This window comes from Hyla sarda, chromosome 6 (assembly GCF_029499605.1).
Source record: "Hyla sarda isolate aHylSar1 chromosome 6, aHylSar1.hap1, whole genome shotgun sequence".
NCBI lineage: Eukaryota > Metazoa > Chordata > Amphibia > Anura > Hylidae > Hyla > Hyla sarda.
The window spans coordinates 2386755-2414562 of NC_079194.1; the positions used below are offsets into that span (position 1 = coordinate 2386755).

The following is a 27808-nucleotide window of genomic DNA, read 5'->3' on the forward strand; positions in this document are numbered from 1 at the left end:
TCATACAGCCCCGTCCATATACAGAACAATAAGAGAGACATAGGGGTCAGAATATGCTAAAAAAAAGTTTGACTTTCTAAAAGCAGTAAAATAATAGAAAAGTGTGTAACCATGGGGATCATTATAATCACACTGACCCACAGAATAAAGGAAACCTGTCAGGTTTTCTATAAAGTAAAAACGAAACTTCTAAATTTTCACATTTTTTTTCTTTCCTTCCACATATTTTTGATGTGGCACAAAAAAATAAAAAATAAAAGGCATTATATAGGTCTGGAGGGGCGGGGGGAATAAAAGAGTTGCACCTCTTAAAAGACCCTTAAGGGGTTAAACTGTTTGATATATAACCAACTCTCCAAGAGTATACAAAGTTACGAGCACAACTATCGGATGTCGCCCCCATTTTCTGTAACATCTATTTGTGCAGGAATTTCGGATTTCGCACACAGACACCTGGAAGTGATCTCCGTCTCCGTTGCGACCTCTTCTCTGACACCGATGACTTCTTTACCTCCTCCTCTCTCTGTTCCGATATCACAGAGAAGATGTAGAGAATTATCATTCCGGTCGGCACCGCGATGCGGTCTGCGTCTTCACTGGCACAAAAAGCAGCTCCAGTTGCTCGGAAGCCGAGCTGAACTTTTCAAAGCTGTCAAAATATGTTGTGTCTTAGATAAAATGACTCCAGCGGTGAACATCACCCGCTCCGCGCACACGGCTGACGCGCCTCCTAAATGAGAAGAACGCTCTGCAGCTCGCCATGCCATGAAATGTTAAAGAGTTGGACGGATCTCAATAGGTGACTGGTGTTATAATGGTGGATGCGCCACGCTGAGCCTCTCTGATGTGCTGTGATGTGAAGCCAAGGTCTGAAACATCAGGGACAAAGCGAGAGTTGACTGAAATACGACAAATTTGTTTCCACGCTAGAACGCCTTTCTATAAAGTGATGGAGATGCTTACAACTTTGGCGCTAACTGAGTAAATCCACGCCATCATTACCTGACTAAATCCACACCATCATTACCTGACTAAATCCACGCCATCATTACCTGACTAAATCCTCACCATCGCTAACTGACTAAATCCACACCATCGCTAACTGACTAAATCCTCACCATCGCTAACTGACTAAATCCACACCATCGCTAGCTGACTAAATCCACACCATCGCTAGCTGACTAAATCCACACCATCGCTAACTGACTAAATCCAAACCATCGCTAACTGACTAAATCCACACCATCGCTAACTGACTAAATCCACACCATCGCTAGCTGACTAAATCCACACCATCGCTAACTGACTAAATCCACACCATCGCTAACTGACTAAATCCACACCATCGCTAACTGACTAAATCCACACCATCGCTAGCTGACTAAATCCACACCATCGCTAACTGACTAAATCCACACCATCGCTAACTGACTAAATCCACACCATCGCTAACTGACTAAATCCAAACCATCGCTAACTGACTAAATCCACACCATCGCTAACTGACTAAATCCACACCATCGCTAGCTGACTAAATCCACACCATCGCTAACTGACTAAATCCACACCATCGCTAGCTGACTAAATCCACACCATCGCTAACTGACTAAATCCTCACCATCGCTAACTGACTAAATCCTCACCATCGCTAACTGACTAAATCCACACCATCATTACCTGACTAAATCCTCACCATCGCTAACTGACTAAATCCACACCATCGCTAACTGACTAAATCCACACCATCGCTAACTGACTAAATCCACACCATCGCTAACTGACTAAATCCACACCATCGCTAGCTGACTAAATCCAAACCATCGCTAACTGACTAAATCCTCACCATCGCTAACTGACTAAATCCACACCATCATTACCTGACTAAATCCACACCATCGCTAACTGACTAAATCCACACCATCGCTAACTGACTAAATCCTCACCATCGCTAACTGACTAAATCCACACCATCATTACCTGACTAAATCCTCACCATCGCTAACTGACTAAATCCACACCATCGCTAACTGACTAAATCCTCACCATCGCTAACTGACTAAATCCACACCATCGCTAACTGACTAAATCCTCACCATCGCTAACTGACTAAATCCACACCATCATTACCTGACTAAATCCTCACCATCGCTAACTGACTAAATCCACACCATCGCTAACTGACTAAATCCTCACCATCGCTAACTGACTAAATCCACACCATCGCTAACTGACTAAATCCTCACCATCGCTAGCTGACTAAATCCAAACCATCATTACCTGACTAAATCCACATAATCCGTGTATGTTATAGAACTAGAGCGAATAAAGTCTATACAAGGGTGTCTCAACCAGAAGGGGCAAAACTACAACTCTCAGCATGCCCGGACAGCCAAAGGCTGTCCAGGCATGCTGGGAGTTGTAGATTTGCAATAGCTGGAGGCACCCTGGTTGGGAAACACTGGGATGCATAGGATCCGTTCACACCTGAAAATTCTGTGCAGTATCATCTTTAGAGCAGTATCGGCTTTACAGCATCGTTATCGGCGCGGTATTGACTTTACAGCAGCGTTATCTGCGCGGTATCTGCTTTACAGCAGCGGTATCTGCGCGGTATCTGCTTTACAGCAGCGGTATCTGCGCGGCACTGACTTTACAGCAGCAGTATCTGCGTGGTATTGACTTTACAGCAGCGGTATCTGCGCGGTATCGGCTTTACAGAATCGGTATTTACTTCACAACATCGGTATCTTAATGCTGTCAATGGGACCCTAAACATAATTAACATTCTTTCTTTCTTAATTCTTCCTTCTTTCATTCTTTTAGTAGAATTCCGCGCAGACTACATTGCCGTCAATAATGGTCATGTGGTCTGCAGGGTCTGCTGCTGAGTCTCTGCCCGGATTTTGTCAGTGTGAACTGTCCCTTAGGGTAGATTTACATGCACATATTGCACTGGCAGATTATGTTACTTCCCACTGACTATTGACCACAAGCAGAATTTCCCTGCACATTATGTACTTGTGAACGTTCCCTAAAAGGTAAATCTGTGAATAGATTCTATTACTTTTCTTGCACTGGTCCTGAGTAACATCCGAACCCAGATCTGCATTCACAATCCTGATGGTTTCCCTGGAAACAGACTACAAGCTTGTTGTCAGACACCGCACAAACGTCTGTATGTCAGGGGGCACATGGTATTTCTTATTGGTTTTGGTAAGGAAGGGGCCCAGACTCTTCAGCTGTATGGAACCCCACAATTACTGATGACAGGAGGAGGAGGAGGACAGAGGAGTCTGGAGAAGGACAGAGGAGTCTGGAGGAGAAGGACAGAGGGTCTGGAGGAGGAGGACAGAGGAGTCTGGAGGAGGAGGACAGAGGAGTTTGGAGGAGGAGGACAGAGGAGTCTGGAGGAGGACAGAGGAGTCTGGAGGAGGACAGAGGAGTCTGGAGGAGGACAGAGGAGTCTGGAGGAGGAGGACAGAGGAGTCTGGAGGAGGAGGACAGAGGAGTCTGGAGGAGGAGGACAGAGGAGTCTGGAGGAGGAGGAAAGAGGGGTCTGGAGGAGGAGGGCAGAGGGGTCTGGAGGAGGAGGACAGAGGAGTCTGGAGGAGGAGGACAGAGGGGTCTGGAGGAGGAGGACAGAGGGGTCTGGAGGAGAAGGACAGAGGGGTCTGGAGGAGGAGGAGGACAGAGGGGTCTGGAGGAGGAGGACAGAGGAGTCTGGAGGAGGAGGACAGAGGAGTCTGGAGGAGGAGGACAGAGGAGTCTGGAGGAGGAGGACAGAGGAGTCTGGAGGAGGAGGACAGATGGGTCTGGAGGAGGAGGACAGATGGGTCTGGAGGAGGAGGACAGAGGAGTCTGGAGGAGGACAGAGGAGTCTGGAGGAGGAGGACAGAGGAGTCTGGAGGAGGAGGACAGAGGAGTCTGGAGGAGGAGGACAGAGGGGTCTGGAGGAGGAGGACAGAGGGTCTGGAGGAGGACAGAGGAGTCTGGAGGAGAAGGACAGAGGAGTCTGGAGGAGTAGGACAGAGGGGTCTGGAGGAGGAGGACAGAGGAGACTGGAGGAGGAGGACAGAGGAAACTGGAGGAGGAGGACAGAGGAGTCTGGAGGAGAATGACAGAGGAGTCTGGAGGAGAATGACAGAGGAGTCTGGAGGAGAAGGAAAGAGGAGTCTGGATGAGGAAGACAGAGGAGTCTGGAGGAGGAGGACAGAGGAGTCGGAAGGAAAAGGACAGAGGAGTCTGGAGGAGGAGGACAGAGGAGTCTGGAGGAGGACAGAGGAGTATGGAGGAGGAGGACAGAGGGTCTGGAGGAGGACAGAGGAGTCTGGAGGAGGACAGATGAGTCTGGAGGAGGACAGAGGAGTCTGGAGGAGGACAGAGGAGTCTGGAGGAGGACAGAGGAGTCTGGAGGAGGAGGACAGAGGAGTCTGGAGGAGGAGGACAGAGGAGTTTGGAGGAGGAGGACAGAGGAGTCTGGAGGAGGAGGACAGAGGAGTCTGGAGGAGGAGGACAGAGGAGTCTGGAGGAGGAGGACAGAGGAGTCTGGAGGAGGAGGACAGAGGGGTCTGGAGGAGGAGGACAGAGGGGTCTGGAGGAGGAGGAGGAGTCTGGAGGAGGAGGACAGAGGAGTCTGGAGGAGGAGGACAGAGGAGTCTGGAGGAGGAGGACAGAGGGTCTGGAGGAGGACAGAGGAGTCTGGAGGAGGACAGAGGAGTCTGGAGGAGGACAGAGGAGTCTGGAGGAGGAGGACAGAGGGTCTGGAGGAGGAGGACAGAGGAGTCTGGAGGAGGAGGACAGAGGAGTTTGGAGGAGGAGGAGGACAGAGGAGTCTGGAGGAGGAGGAGGACAGAGGAGTCTGGAGGAGGAGGAGGACAGAGGGGTCTGGTAGCGGTTTTCTATTAGATAGTAAATTACTGCTCGGTTTCCGATACATTTGTACTTGGGCGATTCATAACGACAGATATTTTGTGGATTTACAGCAGAAAACTAAAGTAAATGCATGAAAACTTTTGCTGCGTTGTTTTGATACAAAGGTCAATTATAGAAATAAATAAAAAACAATTTAATATATAAGTGTAAGAGGTGCAGAGGCGGCTGTGGAATACGGAGAACATTAAATATCTAAGGATACAATAGTGACAATGTCTCAATAACGCTGTATTGTCTATTACAGAGGGCGTTAACCCTGCACAGTCATGTATCAGGACGGTCTGCAGTGCAGCATGGCGGCTCGGTGGTTAACTCTATTGTCCTGCAGCGCTGGGGTCAGTGGTTCAAAGCACCAAGGACAAAGTCTGCAATGAGTCTGTATGTTCTCCCGGTGTTAGTGTGGGCGAAGTTAGATTGTTCCCCAATGGCGACAGGGAGGTAATTTGAGTGAGTATACAGCACTGTGTACGCTATATACCGTATTTTTCGCCGTATAAGACGCACTTTTTCTTCCCCAAAACTGGGGGGGGGGGGGGGGGGAAGTCGGTGCGTCTTATACGGCGAATACACACACCTATCGCGGCGGTCCCTGCGGCCATCAACGACCGGGACCCATGGTTAATACAGGACATCACCGATCGCGGTGATGCCCTGTATTAACCCTTCAGACGCGGCGATCAAAGCTGACCGCCGCGTCTGAAGCAAAAATAACACTAACCCGGCTGCTCAGTCGGGCTGATCGGGACTGCCGCAGTGAAATCGCAACGTCCCGAACAGCTTACAGGACACCGGGAGGGACCTTACCTGCCTCCTCGGTGTCTGCTCCGTGCCGGGATCCCCTGCATGTCCGGCGCTCTCCTTTGTCGTCATCACGCACGCCGCCCCGTCATCCAATAGGAGCAGCGTGCGTAGCTGCGTGATGGCGGCGACGGAGAGCGAGGATACCCGGCAGCAGAGACGTTCCGGAGCGACAGGGACACCCCGGAGACGCAGAGACAGCGGTGGAGGGTGACATCCAGGGCAGCGGTGACGAGCGGTGACGGTCCGGAGCGGCGGGGACAGGTGAGTACAACTTCCTATACCAGTGGTCTTCAACCTGCAGACCTCCAGATGTTGCAAAACTACAACTCCCAGCGTGCCCGGACAGCCAACGGCTGTCCGGGCATGCTGGGAGTTGTAGTTTTGCAACATCTGGAGGTCCGCTGGTTGAAGATCACTGTCCTATACTTTACATTGTATTCTAGATTTTCCTCCTTTAAAATTGGATGCGTCTCATATGCCGGAGCGTCCTATAGGTCGAAAAATACGGTAAATAAAGGATTATTATTATTATTATTATTATTATTATTATTATTATTATTATTATTGTCCTAATACACCAAGGTGACAATGGCCACGTCTGTTGTTCTATCTGTGAAAATTGTGCCCAAAGTATTGAGAACAAGAAATTTGGTGCTACTCATGAGTAGTGTTGAGCGACATAGGCCATATTCGAATTCGCGATATTTCGCGAATATATAGACGAATAGTCATCATATATTCGCAAAATGCGCATATTCGCATATTCGTAATATTTGCGTTAAAATTCATACCCCAGTCTCACACAGTAGTATTAGAGCCTTCTTTACACCACACAAGATGGAAGCAGAGAGGGGTGATCACTGTGATGTGTACTGGGGGAAAAAAAACGGAATATCAGTAATTGCGAATATATAGTGCTATATTCGCGAATATTCGCGAATTCGCGAATATATGATATTCGCAAATAAAATTTGCATTGCAAATATTCGCAAGCAACACTACTCATGAGCCATGTTAGATTTTTATAATTCAGCTGGTATAAAAATAATTATTTTGCGCTCAACTTTAATACCTTTGTAACGGTTTTTCAGCCGTTTCCCTAAATTTTACACCAAAACGAAACAAAAACATAACAACACATTGCTGCACGCCTTGTCCGCTACTATTTTGGTGCAATTTATCCTACAATTCCAATATCTTTTCCTCACACGGAGGAAATTCTGCAATTCTGCTCAAATTGCATTCTGCGGAATTTGAGCAGAATTTTGCCGGAATGACTCGAAACACAAAATTCTGCAGAAATTGGAAGCCCAATTTTGTTCAATGGGATTCCGGAGATGAATTCTGCAAAAATAAAGACAGATTTTCTATTTTAGCGGAATCCCGAATGTGGAATTGCTGCAGGTGAAGTTTTTTTTACACTATTTTGTGGTGCTGGGAATGTGCACATGCGCCAAAATTATTAAATGGTGCAGGGCAGGTGATAAATACGGTGTCGGTACACTTTTTTTTTTTTTAAGTCAGTACATCCATTTGTAAGTTTACTGATACATTTGCGCCATAATGGGCGACTTTTCTAACACGCTGTTTAAAACTTTTTTTTGCTACTTTTTAGAAAAAAGTCGCAATGAGAAATTCCTGACCACTGCGTCTGCAAACGGAGATTTTATTGTCCGTAGTCAGTGGCGTAGCTATAGAAAGGGTCGCAATTGTGACCGGGCCCCATAGCTTAGGTCCCCTAGGGCCCCCCTCACACTACTGTGCTGCCTCCTCCCTGCTGCCCATCACACAGACCCATGATGCAGCCCTGGACGGCGCAAAAGGAGGAGAAGTGCTGGAGGGGGAGGGTGAGGGCCCGGGGTGCGCTGGGGACTCCTGACTTACCTGTGCTGAGGCTCCGCCTCTCACTGCTGATGGCTCCACCACAGAAGGCCTATGGCTCCACCTGCTGTCCTAACAGCAGTTCAGTCTCCTTATGAAGAGTCAAGGGGGAGGAGGAGTAGGAGGAGCCGGATACACAAGGTCCTGGAAGAGGAAAAGCCCCCTGCCCCTCCTCCTCTGTCTGACTGGGAGCACATGGTAAGTGGCTTTTACACCTTGTTCACACTGGTGCGGTGCTGTGTGGCGTCCATTGCTGCCGTGGCGCTGTGTCTATGGGGAGGCGCGGCCCAGGGACTGGTTTGAGTGGCATTGGGGCCGCTCTGCCAGTGGGTCATTCCCCCTGTGGGCACTGGTGTCGCGGTGGTGGTGGTCGCCGCCCAGTGCTACGCCATTTTATGCTAGGGATGTTAGGGACCCACTCTAAACAGGTGGCTTTGAAGTGGCGAGTGGGCTTGTACTTTTTGATCAAAATGTATAATAACAACCTGTTAGTTTTCGAATTTATGCTGAGAAGCAATCAGATCGAAATACAAATGGTGGCTGTGCGACCGTGTCTGTTTACTCTACTTGAATTCACATTGTATTAATTATTGTCTTTATATAGAGGATGAGGATCAGCTGACAGGGGAGGAGCTAATGATGTCATCAGGGGGAAGTCATGGCGGTCTGGACCAGAAAAGTCACTTATATCATTGTGAATTCTTCTCATTGTGTCCCATGAATACTGTAGTCACTCATATGATTGTGCTGGCCATCATGGGGTAGGGGGGCCCAGGGAAATTTTTAGCATTGGGGCCCTGTGTTTTCCGGCTACACCCCTGTCCGGAGTGTTTTCTCACGAGGCTGCTGTTGGCAAACAGTTGCAAAAAAGCTGCATGCAACACGGATGCAACTGTTTTTGCGTCAAAGCAAAGAAAAAAAGGTCTAAATCCTTTAATAAATTCCAATGTGCTTTACATTTTGTGGCAATTCTGCAGTGTGAACAGAGCCTTAAAGGGGTATTCCAGGAAAAAACTTTTTATATATATATATATATATATATATATATATATATATATATAAATAAATCAACTGGCTCCAGAAAGTTAAACAGATTTGTAAATTACTTCTATAAAAAAAAATCTTAATCCTTCCAGTAGTTATGAGCTTCTGAAGTTAAGTGCTCTCTGATGACACTAGGGAAATGCCCAGTTTAGAAGAGGTTTGCTATGGGGATTTGCTTCTAAACTGGGCGTTTCCTGAGACACGTGTCATCCGAGAGCACTTAGACAGAAAAGAACAACCTTAACTTCAGAAGCTCATAAGTACTGAAAGGATTAAGATTTTTTTTAATAGAAGTAATTTACAAATCTGTTTAACTTTCTGGAGCCAGTTGATATATAAAAAAAACGTTTTTATTCCTGTATAACCCCTTTAATCTCCTCCAATGTTTGTAAAGACTGTAAAATTGAAAAGGTTGACTGTAGGCTTCATTTATTTTACCGGTACCGGTGGCGTACTACAACTCCCAGCACAGCGCTCCCACATTGATATATACGAGTACACGGCGGCCGCCGGAGAGGACGGGGGACTCAGGTTAACAATATTCTCCACAATAATGGAGCGCGCCGCGGCCGGATGAAGGACCAGGCATGCAGGACCGGACATCTCTTTTTGATACGCTTTGAATACACGAAATGTTCTGCGCGGCGTCCGACTGTTTACGACTTATACTCCGTGGATTTGAACTCTGGATTTTACAGTCATCCGTCTTCCAGCAGATTGAACATATCAGAGCCGCGCCGGCAGAAACTGGAACTGCTGCCCGGATAAGATAGGGAAAAAATAGCGAGTAAAGTACCGGGAGTCGGGTTCTTATTTAACAGTTCATTACAAGTAATATCTCCGGGGGAAAAAAATAGAAAAAGAATAATCATTTTATTTAAAGGGAGTTCACCAGCTCCATTTTATTCAATGGAATCTGAAGTATTCTCATATTCTCCAATAGCATTTCAATTGTACTTGAAGAATATCCAAATTATTTTGTATATGGAGGCGCCGTCTCTACCGTGAATTATAATAATAATTGTGCTCCGGTAGGGAGAACATTTTCTGCAAACTACATAGATGTGTTTTTGTTGTTGCAAAACTACAATTCCCAGCATGCCCGGACAGCCAACGGCTGTCCGGGCATGCTGGGAGTTGTAGTTTTGCAACAGCTGGAGGGCCGCGGTTTGAAGACCACTGCACTAAGGGATGATATAAAAAAGGAAGCCTTCATTTAACTTTTAGGGTCAGTGTGAATCCTCTGGAGGAGGTAGACAGGCCTTTGGATGTCCGGGCATGCTGGGAGTTGAAGTTATGCAATAGCTGGAGGACTGCAGTTTTGAGACCACTATTCTAAATAAATAGCATACACTGTGGTGCAATGGCAGAGTATGGGTTAATATGTGTATATATTGTTGTATCAGATGAATGATGCCTTGGTCACATAATTCTTCCTAGGACAATGGCTGTGGAAAAAATTGCTAGTCCTTCCAGCAGATAGGGTAGACCCAGCCCAGGCCGGCAAATGTGTCCTAGTCCTACACATAATACCTATACATTGGCCAAATTGTTTATTTCTAGGTGCAACGTGTTTTACAAGTCATTGTTTGTTCCCTCCGCGCTGTGAGGATAAAGTGCTTCAAGTCTCCAGCTCCAAGAAGGAAAAACAAGGATGGACAAGGGCCTCTCTGCATTCACTAATCTCTTCACTGACCTAAGGTCAGAGTTAGTACTTGGTGGTTATCAAACTGGGTACAAAACTACAACTCACAGCATGCCAGGGCAGCCTATGGCTGTCTGGGCTTGCTGGGAATTGTAGTTCTGCTGGAGGGACACGGGCTGGAGACCAATGCACTACCATTAATATCATACACTGTGGTGAATGACAGTGAATAGGTTAATATTTTGCATATATTGTTTTATCAGATGAATGATGCCTTGGTCACATTACCTTACCTAGGCCAATAGCTGTGGGAGAAATCCCTTGTCCTCCGCTTCCAGCAGATAGGATAGACCCAAACCTTTCTAGTCAGAATCTGGCACATGCCAACAAAGTGTGACCATCTAGTCCTACACAAAATACCCACACATTGGCCAAAATGTTATTTCTAGGTGGAATCTGTTATTGTTCTGCTCCAATCCATGCTGTGAAGATAAAGTGCTTCATGTCTTCAGCTCCAAGAAGGAGTTTTCATATTAGTCAGAGGAGAATGGATGGACAAGGGCCCCTCTTAATACATTATGGGTGGACACGGATGGAAAAGGGTTCCTCTGCATACACTATGGATGGAAAATGGATGGACAAGGATGGTCAAGGATGGTCAAGGGCCCCTCTGAATACCCTATGGATGAACACAGATGGACAAGGGTTCCTCTGCATACATTATGGGTGTACCCTGATGGACAAGGGTTCTTCTGCATACACTATGGATGGACAAGGACCCCTGTGTATACACTGTGGATAGACAATGGATGGACAAGGATCCCTATGCATACACTATGGATGGGCACTGATGGACAAGGGTTCCTCTACATACACTATGGACGGCAATGGATGGACAAGGGCCCCTCTGCATACACTATGGAAGAGCAATGGATGGACAAGGGCCCCTCTGTATACACTATTCTCTGTGTCGGGTCATTAATAAACTAAATAAAAGGACAAATATTGTGCCCCAAATAAGCCAAAATGTGTAGATCCTGATCTATAGAGAAGAAGCCTATTGGACTAGGAACATCTGCATTGTGTCTGTAGCCATTACACCTACTAAGGACTTAAATCTTCTGAAAATTTTCGCGCACCTGGATTAAAAGCTGGAACATCCTACACGGTGTGAAAGTAACTGGACTGTGATGAATTTACATGGCAAAGTGTTAAAGTTGTTTCTCGGAATCCTAGTGCCCAGAGGTCTCTTCTCTGCACTTTGCACGACAGGAACTAATCGATTGACAAAAGATAGTTGGCTTCACAGGGGGGGACATCAGGTCAGGTGAACTTGCAATTTAATATCTGTAGTACTACAACTCCCAGCTGACCTGTATTGAAGCAATGTGTACGCTACATATAAGCACAGTTTGCAAAAAATTTGTATATAATGTAGGTAATACCATTATATGAATATTTGTAATATACATTGGTTAAAGAATGTGTATATTATTGGGTGAAAAAATGCTGACCCTGCAGCTATTGTCTGTGTGTTGTGTGAGGAGACCAAATACAGGAAGTGAGGATGGAACAAAATACAGGAAGTGGGGGGGGGGGGCAAAATACAGGAAGTGAGGGTGGGACAAAATACAGGAAGTGAGGGTGAGACAAAATACAGGAAGTGAGGGTGAGACAAAACACAGGAAGTGGGGGGGGGGGAAAATACAGGAAGTGAGGGTGAGACAAAATACAGGAAGTGGGGGGGGGGCAAAATACAGGAAGCGAGGGTGGGACAAAATACAGGAAGCGAGGGTGGGACAAAATACAGGAAGTGAGGGTGAGACAAAATACAGGAAGTGAGGGTGGGACAAAATACAGGAAGTGAGGGTGGGACAAAATACAGGAAGTGAGGGTGAGACGAAATACAGGAAGTGAGGGTGGGACAAAATACAGGAAGTGAGGGTGAGACAAAATACAGGAAGTGAGGGTGGGACAAAATATAGGAAGTGGGGGTGGGACAAAATGCAGGAAGTGGGGGGGGGGCAAAATACAGGAAGTGAGGGTGGGACAAAATACAGGAAGTGAGGGTGAGACAAAATACAGGAAGTGGGGGGGGCAAAATACAGGAAGTGAGGGTGGGACAAAATACAGGAAGTGAGGGTGGGACAAAATACAGGAAGTGAGGGTGAGACAAAATACAGGAAGTGAGGGTGGGACAAAATACAGGAAGTGAGGGTGGGACAAAATGCAGGAAGTGAGGGTGGGACAAAATACAGGAAGTGAGGGTGGGACAAAACACAGGAAGTGAGGGTGGGACAAAACACAGGAAGTGAGGGTGAGACAAAATACAGGAAGTGAGGGTGAGACAAAATACAGGAAGTGAGGGTGAGACAAAATACAGGAAGTGAGGGTGGGACAAAATACAGGAAGTGAGGGTGGGACAAAATGCAGGAAGTGAGGGTGGGACAAAATACAGGAAGTGAGGGTGGGACAAAATACAGGAAGTGAGGGTGGGACAAAATACAGGAAGTGAGGATGGGACAAAATACAGGAAGTGTGAGTGTGACAAAATACAGGAAGTGTGAGTGTGACAAAATACAGGAAGTGTTGGCGTGACAAAATACAGGAAGTGTGGGCGTGACAAATTGCAGGAAGTGTGGGCGTGACAAATTGCAGGAAGTGTGGGCGTGACATAATACAGGAAGCGTGGGTAGGACACAATATAGGAAGTGTGGGCAGAATAAAATGCTGAAAGTGTGGGCGGATGCAATACAGGAAGTGTGGGCAGGAAACAATACAGGAAGTGTGGGCAGGATAAAATACATGAAGTGTGGGTGGGACAAAATGCAGGAAGTGTGGGCGGGACCAAATACAAGAAGTGTGGGCGGGAAAAAATGCAGTGTGGGCAGAATAAAATGCTGGAAGTGTGGGCGGATGCAATACAGGAAGTGTGGGAAGGACACAATACAGGAAGTGTGGGCAGGAAACAATACAGTAAGTGTGGGCAGGATAAAATACAGGAAGTGTGGGCGGGACAAAATGCAGTAAGTGTGGGCGGGACAAAATGCAGTAAGTGTGGGTGGGACAAAATGCAGTAAGTGTGGGCGGGACAAAATGCAGTAAGTATGGGCAGGACAAGCAGAGCTTTGTGCAGGCTTCTTGTTTGTCAATCAGCAGAGAGCTCTGCTTGTCCGCCCACACTTCCTGTATTTGGTCCCCCACCCACTACCTGTATTTTGTCCCGCCCATACTTCCTGTATTTTGTCCCACCCACTCCCTGTATTTTGTCCCGCCCACACTACCTGTATTTTGACCAGTCTACACTTCCTGTAATTTGTCCCGCCCACTCCCTGTATTTGACCTGCCCTCATTTATGCATTTTGTCTCTGCACACAGATACACAATCAATAGCTGCAGGGACAAAAAAAGGTCACCCTAAAATATACACAGATGTGTATATGGGGCAAACCTCATAATTGTCCCTTTAAGACTGTAGGTTTTCCTCTATTCGGGGGTGTATATTGATATTCTGTATTATAATACGTACCGTAGTTGGAGTTCACTGTGTAACAATTAGCACTGACTGTAGTATTGTGTGATTAACTAAACACATATTATATATATATATATATATATATATATATATATATATATATATATGCAATGGAGACTGTGGAGACCGCTCTCACTGAACATCCAGATTGCTCACCTGTGCCCGGGACCGGCCGGTACCGCCCTCGGCCAAAAGTCCAATCAACAAAAGAAGAAGGTTCGGCACATTAGGTGGTGGATAAAATAAGCTTTCCTTTATTCACAAATCTTGACACGATTCACATACAGAAAGGGTCTGACGCGTTTTACCTACATTGAGGCTTAATCGTAGACCACGTAGGTGAAACGCGTCAGACCTTTTCTGTATGTGAATCGTGTCAAGATTTGTGAATAAAGGAAAGCTTATTTTATCCACCACCTAATGTGCCAGACCTTCTTCTTTTGTTGATATATATATATATATATATATATACATACACATACATATACACACACACACATAAAAACCTAAAATATATTTTTGCAATTAAATCTAGAGTCCTGCTGCAACCTTCTTTTTGTGCATTTTGTATTTTCCATGGTGACATGCATCATTGTGTGTGGTTGTTGTGCTGGCTATTTCTAAGTGTTTTTTGCATTTTCCCAATCTATATAGGAGGTGGCTTACTACCAGCCACCCAACAAAACAGTCGTGAAATGTTGGTATTACTCACAAAGGTCTAAATGTCCCCTTTGAGGCTCAGATCTCATGGATGCTAATTCTTCACAGTCTAAACATGTAGACCAAGTTATACCTTGTTTTAAAGTCAAGTGAGAAGCTGTCTTCAGCACCTGTGCTGATTTGGGCCACACTGAAAACCTGAATGGTAATGAAAGGCCCCCCTACTAACCTGACTGTCATTAAAAATATAGGCTCAAAAATGAACTATACCAAAGAGCCCCCTAGATTTCCCATATCTCACCCAATTTTCCCTTTGCATATGATATATATTTTTATTTATTTATATATTTATGTCTATCTATAGATATCGGTTTTGCAGAAAGTGAGCCACATGGTTTACAGCTGTTCCCTGTACAGAGCTGTAGGTCAGAGGAGTTGAGCAGTCCCCTAAAAACCTCAGAGAAGTGTGTAAGGACGCTGCAGAGGAACACGTCCGTGATGATGGGGTTTGGGCGCTAACTGACGCCATTGGGTAGATTCAAGACGCTGATGCAGCAAGAAAACAACCTGTGAAGAGGTGGGGCTGGAATATAAATGACATAGTAAATGTGTTTGCCATAATGTTACTGTCAGGTGTGAAGGTGTAAGGAGTACGAGGTGTACGTGTTGTGTCCCATGTTGTTTAGGCTTCATGTGAACATGGTTGTGGTTAGATGGTGGGATGCCGTACCGTGTGGCACCACTATGCTTCCACATAAAAATATGAGCCCTCTTGGGCACCACAACTAGTATTTGGGGAAGGTGGAAGCTTGGCACTAAAGAGAAAGATGGGGGAAGAAACTGAATTACTTGTAGGTGGCCTTTGAAACTATTGGGCCAGGGTTCGGGCAGCTCACCAGGCTTGCCATATTCAGTTTGGTGAGGATCTGACTTTGTAGGAGAACAGTATTGCTGGTTTGATAAGCTGGGCCTGGATGTCATGGAGTAGACATTGAGGTAATGAAGTTTCCTTTCACTATCATGAGGGGGGGGGGGGGGGTCTGTCCATAGAGGGGGGGGGGTCTGTCCATAGAGATGGTGGGGGTCTGTCCATAGAGATGGTGGGAGGTCTGTCCATAGAGGGGGGGGGGGTCTGTCCATAGAGATGGTGGGGGGGGGGTCTGTCCATAGAGATGGTGGGGGGTCTGTCCATAGAGATGGTGGGGGGGGGGTCTGTCCATAGAGAGGGGGGGTCTGTCCATAGAGATGGTGGGGGGGTCTGTCCATAGAGAGGGAGGGGGTCTGTCCATAGAGAGGGAGGGGGTCTGTCCATAGAGGGGGTCTGTCCATAGAGGGGGAGGGGGTCTGTCCATAGAGGGGGAGGGGGTCTGTCCATAGAGATGGTGGGGGGTCTGTCCATAGAGATGGTTGGGGGGTCTGTCCATAGAGATAGTTGGGGGGTCTGTCCATAGAGATGGTTGGGGGGTCTGTCCATAGAGAGGGGGGGGGGTCTGTCCATAGAGGGGAGTCGATCAGGGCTATATGAGCTCCACTGAAGCAGTGTAGGCCGAGTCAATTATCAGCGTGTGAGAAGCCAACTCTGTGGAGCCTGTTGGGGCTGTGCCATAACATCCGCCCATTATGGATGACCTGTAGGGGAGAGTGGGGGCCTGGAGGAGGTAAGAATTAGGTCCTATTTAGATACTGAAGAGAAATCTCTAGTTCTGGTTGGCAATTGAATGGCCACAGTGGGAATAAGACCAGTATGTGTGGCCTAGCTTGCTGGGCCTGGATAATGGACCCAGTTGGGACGATACTGTAACTAGTGGGTTAAGTCTGGAAGACAGTAAAGTGATGGTAAACTGGGGTCCCAGTGAGTGGGCTCAAAAAATGCAGATAAAAAGTCCCATTAGGCCTCACACTCTTTATTTCAGAGCTATAGGAACGTATTGCTCCACATTGCACCGTGTAATGGAGTTATTGTCTCCTAAGGCTTCTAGGGGAGGAGTTGTTCCTTAATCCAGCGTCCGATAGAGGACGTCAATGATTGTCTGCTGTTGGATTAAAGGGGTACTCCGGTGAAAAAATATATTTTTTTTAATCAACTGGTGCCCGAACATTAAACAGATTTCTATGACTTATATTAAAAATCTTAATCCTTCCAGTACTTAACAGATGCTGTATGCTCCACAGGAAGTTCTTTTCTTTTTTTAATTTATTTTCTGTCTGACCACAGTGCTCTCTGCTGACATCTCTGTCCATTTTAGGAACTGTCCAGAGCAGGAGAGGTTTGCTATGGGGATTTACTCCTACTCTGGACAGTTCCTGACATGGACAGAGGTGTCAGCAGAGAGCACTTAAATATTGGGCAGACTTAAGGGGCCAAATTGTTCTTATCTGCCGACACATTCTATGTTTCTATGTTTCACTGTGGTCAGACAGAAAAGAACTACACAACTTCCTGTGGGGCATACAGCAGCTGATAAGTACTGGAAGGATTACAATTTTTAAATAGAAGTAATTTACAAATCTCAAAGCGAAGATGTGATATTCGGCACTGCTCCTACTGGCTAAGCTGGACTATGAGACGGGCGTACGACAAGGACAAACCAATAGAGATGTGGTGGTGCTCTGACGTAGTGGCAAAGTTCAAATCTTCAATACAGTGGAGAGTTAGAAACTAACTCTCCACTGTATTGATAATTTACAAATCTGCTTAACGTTCTGGCACCAGTTGATTTAAAAAATAAAATAAAAAGTTTTTCACCGGAGTACCCCTTTAATATAAAACATGACCGAACCTTTTCATGATTCTGATTTCATACAGAAGAAATAGTGGAGTATAGTAGGACACGCGTCTATGGACACCGCATCACAACTGGAAGGGTCTACAATACCCGAATAAACATTTGCGCACACGAGCCGCCATCTCATTGTAGATTCTGACTGTAAGTACTGACATTACATCTTTCATATAAGTGATCGGGGTCCTTGTCGTTATTTCCCAGTGGAAGTGTCTTAGAATTGGCTCCATATAAGAGATGCCTTTACCTTATTTGCAATACTGGTGATGAATGACTTAATATCCAAGTTAGTCGGGCAGCTCTTCTGACAAGGCGCATCCGCACATTTCAGGCACCTGTAAAATAAGAGACAGTGATGAATATTTTACGCGATAAATTATTTTCTCTTTCGCTGTAGAAATGAAACAATGAGAAGAGAGAAGGTTGTGAACTCGACAACTGGATTAAACCCAACAAATGACGTTATGGACGAAGATCAATAAAGTCCCCATTGTGTTACCTGCTACCACCTCATCATACAGAAGAACGTAGGATGCCGAGAAACCGCCACCACACGGAGAATCATTCACGGAAACTATTCTAATATTTTAGGAACTTCCACATATTGATCCAAAATTTCAGAATGTTGTGTTAAAGGGGTACTCCGGTGAAAACCTTTTTTCTCTTAAATCAACTGGTGGCAGAAAGTTAAACATATCTGTAAACTACTTCTATTAAAAAATCTTAATCCTTCCAGTACTTATTAGCTGCTGAATGCTGCAGAGGAAATTCCTTTCTTTTTGGAACACCGATGACATCACGAGCACAGTGCTCTCTGCTGACATCTCTGTCCATTTTAGCAACCGTGCATAGCAGATGTATGCTAAGGGCAGCATGGTGGCTCAGTGGTTAGCACTGCTGCCTTGCAGTGCTGAGGACTAGGGTTCAAATCCCACTAAGGACAACAATAAATAAAGCGTTATTATTATTATAATAACGTCAACAGAGAGAACTGTGGTCGTGATGTCATCAGAGGATTCCAAAAAGAAAAGAATTTCCTCTGTAGTATTCAGCAGCTAATAAGTACAGGAAGGATTAAGATTTTTTAATAGAAGTAATTTACAAATATGTTTAACTTTCTGCCACCAGTTGATTTAAAACAGAAAAGGTTTTCACCGGAGTACCCCTTTAATATCGTGTTCAGAACCTTCACCCTTCAGCCACGATGGAGATAAATCTTTCCCCCAATAAATTAGCTTGAAGGGATATTTATTCGCAGACAGTATACAAACATACTGCAGGTAGAAACAGAGGAGCGGCCTCACAGCGACAGACTGTTTCCTGCGCCTTGGGCGCAGGAAACAGTCTGTCGCTGTGAGGCCGCTCCTCTGTTTCTACCCGCTGTACGTTTGTATACTGTCTGCGAATAAATATCCCTTCAAGCTAATTTATCGGGTGAGCGCATCCTTTCACTACTTTGGTTATTTGTCAGTTGATTCTACTACATTGGGAGTGCACCCCCGTTTGGCTTCCACTGGGAGCAGCTGGAGTCTACTAGTCGAGTGGTCGTTTGGTATCGGCAGCAGTGTCGGACTCTTCTCTTTCTACATTTGACTTGGAGATAAGTCTTTATCTGGAGGACCTAGCGTTGTCCACCCATTGTGCAGTCCACAATAGTCCATTGTTATCAATGAGATCTGTGTAATGCTTCACTCCCTCCAGTGGAGGCGCTGCAGAGGAACAAAACAGCTGCAGTTTTTTCCACCAATAACAATAGATTGCCAGGGATCATGTGATCTGACAATTGTCAGTTGATCCTTCTTACCAAAAAGTCATTGCCCAAAGCAATTAATTGTTACAGGTTTAATCGTTACAGGTTATGAACCCTTCTATACATACTAACGAAGGTTATTCCAGTTCTCCGTTCAATTACCCATGCTGCACCTTTTTTTTGCCACCTTAAAGGGTAACTCTCATTAAAATAATTGTTTTCTATTTCTATTTATTATGGTAAATAAAAAATATTTCTAATATACGTTGTTTAAAAAAACTGAAGTTTTCTATGTTCTTTTTTTGTGCTTAAAAAAGCTCAAGAGCATATTTTCCCCATCTTATACACAGACTAAGGACCGAGCTCCAAACACAGAAAGTGCAGCCTGGAGTGCTGAGGGGGGTGGGGTGTCCAGCCTCATCCAATCATAGCTCCTCTCCTGTTGGTTGCCCCCCCCCCCCCCCCCCTCAGCACTCCAGGCTGCACTGCCTGTGTTTGGGCTTCGGTCCTAAGTCTGTGGGGGAAAATGTGCTCTTGAGCTTTTTTAAGCACAAATAAAACATAGAAAACTTCATTTGTTTTAACCAAAGTAAATTTGAAATCTTTTTTATTTACCATAAGGAGTGCAATAGAAAAAAAATAGTTTTAATGAAAGTGTCCATTTAAAGGGGTATTCCGCCCCTAGACATCTTATCCCCTATCCAAAGGATAGGGGATAAGATGTCAGATCGCCGCGGTCCCGCTGCTGGGGACCCCCGGGATCCCCGCTGCGGCACCGCGCTATCATTACTGCACAGAGCGAGTTCGCTCTGTACGTAATGATGGGAGGTACAGGGGCCGGAGCATCGTTACGTCACGGCTCCGCCCCTCGTGATGTCACGGCCCGCCCCTTTCAATACAAGTCTATGGGAAGGGGCGTGGCGGTCGTCACGCCCCCTCCCATAGACTTACATTAAGGGGACGGGCCGTGATGTCACGAGGGGCGGCGCCATGACGTCACGCTGCTCTGTCCCCCGTATCGCCCGTCATTACGCACAGAGCGAACTCGCTCTGTGCTGTAATGATAGCGCGGTGCCGCAGCGGGGATCCCGGGGGTCCCCAGCAGCGGGACCGCGGCGATCTGACATCTTATCCCCTATCCTTTGGATAGGGGATAAGATGTCTAGGGGCGGAATACCCCTTTAAAGGGGTGTTCCGGCTTTATACATCTTATCCCCAATTCGAAGGATAGGTGATAAGATGAATGATCACAGGGGTCCCACCGGTGGGGACCCCCACGATCACGGTGCAGCTCCTGGCATTCTGTGCCGGCTTCCTCCGAGATGGGGACATCACGGCCACGCCCCCTAATGCCATCACACCACACACCTTCCATTCATGTCTATGGCACTAGGGGGCGTGGCCATTACATCACGTCCCTGTCCCGGGAGCTGCACCGAGATCGCGGGGGTCTAAGATGTATAAAGCTGGAATACCCCTTTAAAGTTTAGAGATCCAAACACAGCCAGCATGAAGATATCTTTGTCATGTGGTGCTGACTGAGTGGAGGACATCTTATCTCTTATTGGTAATACAGGGGAGGGGGGGGGGGGGTAACTAACAAGCTGCCACCCCAGAGGAGCTGATCTCTTTTTGTCTAATACTTTGCAGCAAAATGTATCTTTGGGTATAAGGTACACCTCAAATAATAATGAATGAAGGACGAGATGATCCAGCACTTCAAGAAACCGCAGCTTTATTAGTAGATCCTCTTAAAAGAAGCATGGAACAACTTCACAAAGTCAGGCATTTATTGACACGTTTCGAGCGCATGCGCTCGAAACGCGTCAAGAAATGCCTGACTTTGTGAAGTTGTTCCATTCTACTTTTAAGAGGATCTACTAATAAAGCTGTGGTTTCTTGAAGTGCTGGATCATCTCGTCATTCGTTCATTGTTTGGATACAGAGGGATTGAGTGTGAATTGCTCACTGTCGGGAGAATACAGACATTATCATGATATTCACCTCTGGTTGGCACAGAACCCCTTGCTGCTGTGAGGCCTGGCAGGCTTGGCAATCGGCAGACGGGGGCATTAAGTCAATCACCGTGGTGTCGGTGCTCACACCTTCTGAGGTGGGACAATGTACCAGATGTCTACTTGTCACAGACTCATGGGGTTGTGATCTACTCTCTTTAATAGTGTTCCTGTTCTAGTTCCGTTCTTGGACCCTGACCATTGCTTGTTCCCTGACCTTGCCTCTTGCCTGCCATTTTGGACCTGACCCTGACTCTTCTGAGTCCCAGCAGGTCAGCTATTACAACTCGAGCCCCCAATTACCTCCTATTATCTGTCTCTATCTCTCCTATAACCCATACTTAAATTAAATAACTGGAACAACAACAATTCTTTAACTTTGTGTGGGTGGGAATCGGTCACAGCTTAATTTATAACAATATAACTATAATAAATAACAAATAACTATAACAAGGCACCGTTGGCTTCTTGCCAACCCAAGAGGTGCTGCCACATCGTCCTGTGTGCAGGTCTACCCCGGGTTGGCCCCGCTTTCTCTATCTTCATTCCGACAAGCTGTGACTTACACAAAACAAAATACTACCAAAAAAGGGAGGGAGGGCAAAACTCTGGGTCCAGGGCAGCAAAGAGGGGGAGGGAAGGGAGAACAGCCCTATAAATACCCAGGGGTGGAGCCCCAACAGCCTGGGAAAAAACATAACCCCCTATAGGTCAAATCTTCTCACCCACACCCTTGGGACACACCAACCTGGTTACCGGGCAGATTACAGGTAGGGGATGCTATAACTTCAACATTTAAATTAACCCCTAAACCGCTCTCCAGTCAGGGGGCAAGCTAGATAAGCACAGCTTGCCCCACCAAAACATGCCCCCTCCATTCATCCCTATGGGAGAGGAATGTGCTGAATGGAGGGGGTGCTGAATGGAGGGGGTGTGTTACGATCAGCTGACATGCTGGGTATGAAACACTCTCTAGCACACAGAGCTGGGGCCCCGTACGCGAGATTGGAGGGGCCCAGCAGTTGGACCCCCCCAAGCATCAGACATTGGGCTAAACTGTGTCGAGTCATTACAATAGGTTTTGGTAAAAGCATTGATAAATAGTGTTGGGTGTGACTATTCGCATTTCAAATTTTTAACGCGAATATCGCAAATTCACGAATATTGCGAATGTATTCGCTACACATCTTCAAAATTGCGAATATTCACTTTTCTCCCGCATATGCGCATATTCCTTCATTTCACTTGTGGGCCAATTAGAATGATGCAAATACACTTGTCAGAGGTTATCAACAACATCCCGAGCAACCAATAGTAAAGTTGCCCCACCCCCCCCCCCCTCACTGTTTTCTTCCTTAAATACGCAATTAGGCGAATATAATGAATATGCGAAATTCGCGAATATAGGATGAATATTCGTCTACATATTTGCGAAATATCGCGAATTCGAATATGGTCAATGCCGCTCATCACTATTGATAAATTCCTCCACCTATATGTGTCTCAAACTGAGGGCAAATCACTGGAAAATCCTGGACGTCTACAGTTCTATGGAGCGAGCGCATGTTCATTCACAGAGACCGCGCCAAAGTCCATAAAAAGAACATTTCTAGTGAAACTAAAAAAAAGAATCTTTGGGGAATCTAATGTCCTAAATATTAATGTTCTAGATCAATTTTTATTTTTCTCTGTCAATCTCGCTCTAGGGAGGTTAACAGTAAGATGGCAGGAAACTTGGTAGAAATCGTACTGCGCCATTCCGGAGACCTCGGTCAATTCACTTTACACTACACCAAGCACCTAAATTAAATTTACAGCTCCGCCACAGAGACCGTATTGATGATAAATTATTTTCTATCGCTCGCAGTTCTGGGATAATTCCACTTTTCATAAAAAATAAAGATACTTCTTATAATGACGGCCAACTTAAATAGCTTATCGTACAAATCACACGCGGCTGAATACGGCAGAGACGGACGCGGCGGCCGTATAAATAAATCTCATTCTCTGAAGTGTCTTGGTCAATTCGCCATTCATACAGTAGTCGTGAACAGACAATACATTAGTGATTGCAGCTGGAAGCACAATCACCCGCAGCCGCTCATGCAATCCGACACCGTTGCATTTAAATAGATTTCTTTTGCTTAGTGAGTAATTTCGCTACCGACAATTAGAAAGCACTTTGGACCTTTTATCGCTGACGACTGGGGGAACAATTTCATTCCTGGAATATTTAACCATATCCTGGGATAAGAATAAGAGGCGTGCGTTAGGTTTATCGGAGAGCGGAAGGTAACGCTAAACTTTCCCATCTAAAGACAGGCTGAGGAACGCCGAAGAACAACAATCGGATACAATGTCAAAAACGCCAATTAAAGGGGAACTCCAGTGGAAAACAAATGTTTTTAAATCAGCTGGTTCCAGAAAGTTATACAGATTTGTAAATTACTTCTATTTAAAAAAATTAACCCTTCCAGTAATTATCAGCGGCTGTATGCTCCACAGGAAGTTCTTTTCTTTTTGAATTTCCTTTCTGTCTGACCACAGTGCTCTCTGCTGACACCTCTGTCCATGTCAGGAACTGTCCAGAATAAGAGCAAATCCCCCATAGCAAACCTCTCCTGCTCTGGACAGTTCCTGACATGGACAGAGGTGTCAGCATAGAGCACTGTGGTCAGACTGGAAATAACTACACAACTTCCTGTGGAGCATACAGCAGCTGATAAGTACTGGAAGGGTTAATATTTTTTTTTTTATAGAAGTAATTTACAAATCTGTATAACTTTCTGGCACCAGTTGATGTGAAAACATTTATTTTCCACCAGAGTACCCCTTTAAAAAAATAAAATAAAATTCTCAAAACTTTCACAATGTTCACAAGGCAGAATTTATTGCAAATTGAATTGAATGGGGATTTTGTTGTCCCATTCACGCAGCAGAATTTACACTGCAGAAATTCGGCAGCGGAAATTCTGCTTTCTGGATTCTGCAAAAATATGAGACCTGTCTTTAAATTTTGCAGAATTCTGGGCGGATTCCATTGAACTTCAATGGGAGTTTGAATTACGGCAGAATTCTGTGTTTTAAAGGGGTACTCCGCCGCTAGACATCTTATCCCCTATTCAAAGGATGGGGGATAGGATGTCTGATTGTGGGGGTCCCCGTGATCTCCCGCAGCAGCTGGCCGTCTAAACAAACACTGGGTTCCTGCGGCAGTGGTTGTGACATCATGACCACGCCCCCATCTGCCATCATGTCACACCCCTCCCATTCATGTCTATGGGATGGGGCGTGTCAGAGACATGCCCCCTCCCATAGACATGACTGTAGGGGGCGTGATGTGACAACATGAGGGGCGTGGTCGTGACGTCACGATCACGGCCTCAGGCTCGCAACGTTCTGAACAAAATGTTCACAATGCTGGAGCACCGGAGTACCCCTTTAAGAACATAGAGATTCAGCTCAAATTCAGCAAAACTGCAAAAATGCTACAGCAATCTTTGCAGAACCGTGTGAACAGAACCTAAGAGGAGATCCTGCAATCAGAGATATTCTGGATCCTCACAGTATAGAGTAGAGTGGTCCCTCAACATATGATGTTAATCCGTTCCAAATGGACCATCGTTTGTTGAAACCATCGTATGTAGAGGGATCCCTGCAATGTAAAGTATAGGACAGTGGTCTACAACCTGCGGATCTCCAGATGTTGCAAAACTACAAAACCCAGCATGCTCGGACAGCCAACAGCAACATCTGGAGGTCCGCAGGTTGTAGACCACTGTTATTCGAGGTTATACTCACGTGTCCCCGCCGCTCCGGACCGTCACCGCTGCCCTGGATGTCGCCTTCCATCGCTGTCGCCGCGTCCCCGGGGTGTCCCCGACACTCCGGCAAGGCATCTGCTTCCCCGGCATCCTCGCTCTCCGTCACCGCCATCCCGTCGCTACGGACACCGCTCCTATTGGATGACGGGACGGCGTGCCCAGCGACGTGATGACGACGATGGAGAGCGCCGACGATGCAGGGGATCCCGAAGAGGACACGCCGGAGCCCCGAGGACAGGTAAGTGATCGTCCGCGGACCACACGGAGCACCGTAAGCGGCTATCCGGGGGCAGCTGAAGCAGTCTGCGCTGCAGGATAGCCGTTTATGCGATGGCCCCGACATACAAAAGCATCATACGTTGATGCTGCCTTCACCATGTGATGGACTCAGAGTGATCGTATGCTGAAATGATCGTATGTCGGGGCCATCGTAGGTCGGGGGGTCACTGTATATATATGGTATGTCGGGGCCATCGTAGGTCGGGGGGTCACTGTATATATATATATATGGTATGTCAGGGCCATCGTAGGTCGGGGGGGTCACTGTATATATATATGGTATGTCGGGGCCATCGTAGGTCGCGGGGTCACTGTATATATATATGGTATGTCGGGGCCATCGTAGGTCGGGGGGTCACTGTATATATATGGTATGTCGGGGCCATCGGAGGTCGGGGGGTCACTGTATATATATGGTATGTCGGGGCCATCGTAGGTCGGGGGCTCACTGTATATATATATATATATGGTATGTCGGGGCCATCGTAGGTCGGGGGGGGGTCACTGTATATATATATATATATATATATATATATATATATATATATATATATATGGTATGTCGGGGGTCTCACTGTATATATATATGGTATGTCGGGGCCATCATAGGTCGGGGGGGGGTCACTGTATATATATATGGTATGTCGGGGCCATCGGAGGTCGGGGGGTCACTGTATATATATGGTATGTCGGGGCCATCGGAGGTCGGGGGGTCACTGTATATATATGGTATGTTGGGGCCATCGTAGGTCGGGGGGTCACTGTATATATATGGTATGCCGGGGCCATCGTAGGTCGGGGGGTCACTGTATATATATGGTATGTCGGGGCCATCGTAGGTCGGGGGGTCACTGTATATATATGGTATGTCGGGGCCATCGTAGGTCGGGGGGGGTCACTGTATATATATATGGTATGTCGGGGCCATCGTAGGTCGGGGGGTCACTGTATATATATATATATGGTATGTCAGGGCCATCGTAGGTCGGGGGGGTCACTGTATATATATATGGTATGTCGGGGCCATCGTAGGTCGGGGGGGTCACTGTATATATATATGGTATGTCAGGGCCATCGTAGGTCGAGGGTCACTGTATATATATATGGTATGTCAGGGCCATCGTAGGTCGGGGGTCACTGTATATATATATGGTATGTCAGGGCCATCGTAGGTCGGGGGGGTCACTGTATATATATATGGTATGTCAGGGCCATCGTAGGTCGGGGGGGTCACTGTATATATATATGGTATGTCAGGGCCATCGTAGGTCGAGGGTCACTGTATATATATATGGTATGTCAGGGCCATCGTAGGTCGGGGGTCACTGTATATATATATGGTATGTCAGGGCCATCGTAGGTCGGGGGGGTCACTGTATATATATATGGTATGTCAGGGCCATCGTAGGTCGGGGGGTCACTGTATATATATGGTATGTCGGGGCCATCGTAGGTCGGGGGGTCACTGTATATATATATGGTATGTCAGGGCCATCGTATGTCGGGGGGTCACTGTATATATATGGTATGCCGGGGCCATCGTAGGTCGGGGGGTCACTGTATATATATGGTATGCCGGGGCCATCGTAGGTCGGGGGGTCACTGTATATATATGGTATGTCGGGGCCATCGTAGGTCGGGGGGTCACTGTATATATATATGGTATGTCGGGGCCATCGTATGTCGGGGGGTCACTGTAGAATGTTTCTCCATCCAGCACGTAGAACAGTACACATACAGCCTACTGAGCTCAGCTAGGACGATGCAATTCTTTATTTGTCCAGCAGGGGCACTGTAGGAGAATTGAACACTCCTTTGGATAGGGGATAAGAACTTCTGTACCGGAGATCACCTTTAAAATCAATATATGAAATAGATGGACACCGGCTGCCAGTAAGAGACATCCAACAATGTAAAAAAGTATCTCCAGCGGTCTCCGATCCCAATAAATAACATTTACTTTATATATCAGGTTAAAAGCAAATACACATCCACAGCACAAATGTAAAAGATCGGACAGGTTTCTGTCTTGGCCTAAGGACGCATTCATACCATGTTTTTGCAGTACAGTTCCCATATCAGGTTTTTGATGAAGAACGGATTCCTCAAAACCGGACTAAACTGTATCAAAACGTGAAAATGGTTGCATCCGCTTAAGAAAAAAACGTATACGTTTTTTAACTTTTCACTCCATTTTGAATAAAGTTTCACTTATTTGACTGAAATTCCAAGAAAAAAAACTGTGCAAAATCAAAAACCGTATGGTGCAAACCGGATGGAACTGTACGCACATACGGTTCTGTACGGTTCCCATTGACTCCCATGTAAAAAAAAAAATAATAACATATACGATTTAATGCGGTTTTTCACCCGGACCAAAATACGTGATAGTCTACGGTTTTGGGTACAGGTAAAAAAATTTAAAAAAACAGACAAAACCGTATAAGACGCAAAACGGACTAAATCGGATGATGCGTTTGACAAACGGTTTACAATGTTAAGTCAATGCATACAGGTTTCTATACGGTTCCGTACGGTTTTTAACTTGAAACCATATAGCAAAAACGTGGTGTGCATGCACCCTTAATAAGACATTTTGCTTAAAGGGGTACTCCGGAGGGGAAAAATAAATATATATTTTCAAATCAGCTGATGCCAG

General features: G+C 46.1%; 1 protein-coding gene across 4 annotated transcripts in view; it reads right to left on the reverse strand.

Annotated features, from left to right (window-relative positions):
• Nucleotides 1-27808, reverse strand: part of DPYD (dihydropyrimidine dehydrogenase) — a 1322423-nt gene that overhangs the window by 1037889 nt on the left and 256726 nt on the right. For all 4 annotated transcript variants that reach the window (XM_056528554.1, XM_056528555.1, XM_056528557.1 and 1 more), the window contains one exon: nt 17529-17616. In XM_056528554.1, the coding sequence (XP_056384529.1) occupies nt 17529-17616 (88 nt within the window). The remainder of the gene's footprint in view (nt 1-17528; nt 17617-27808) is intronic.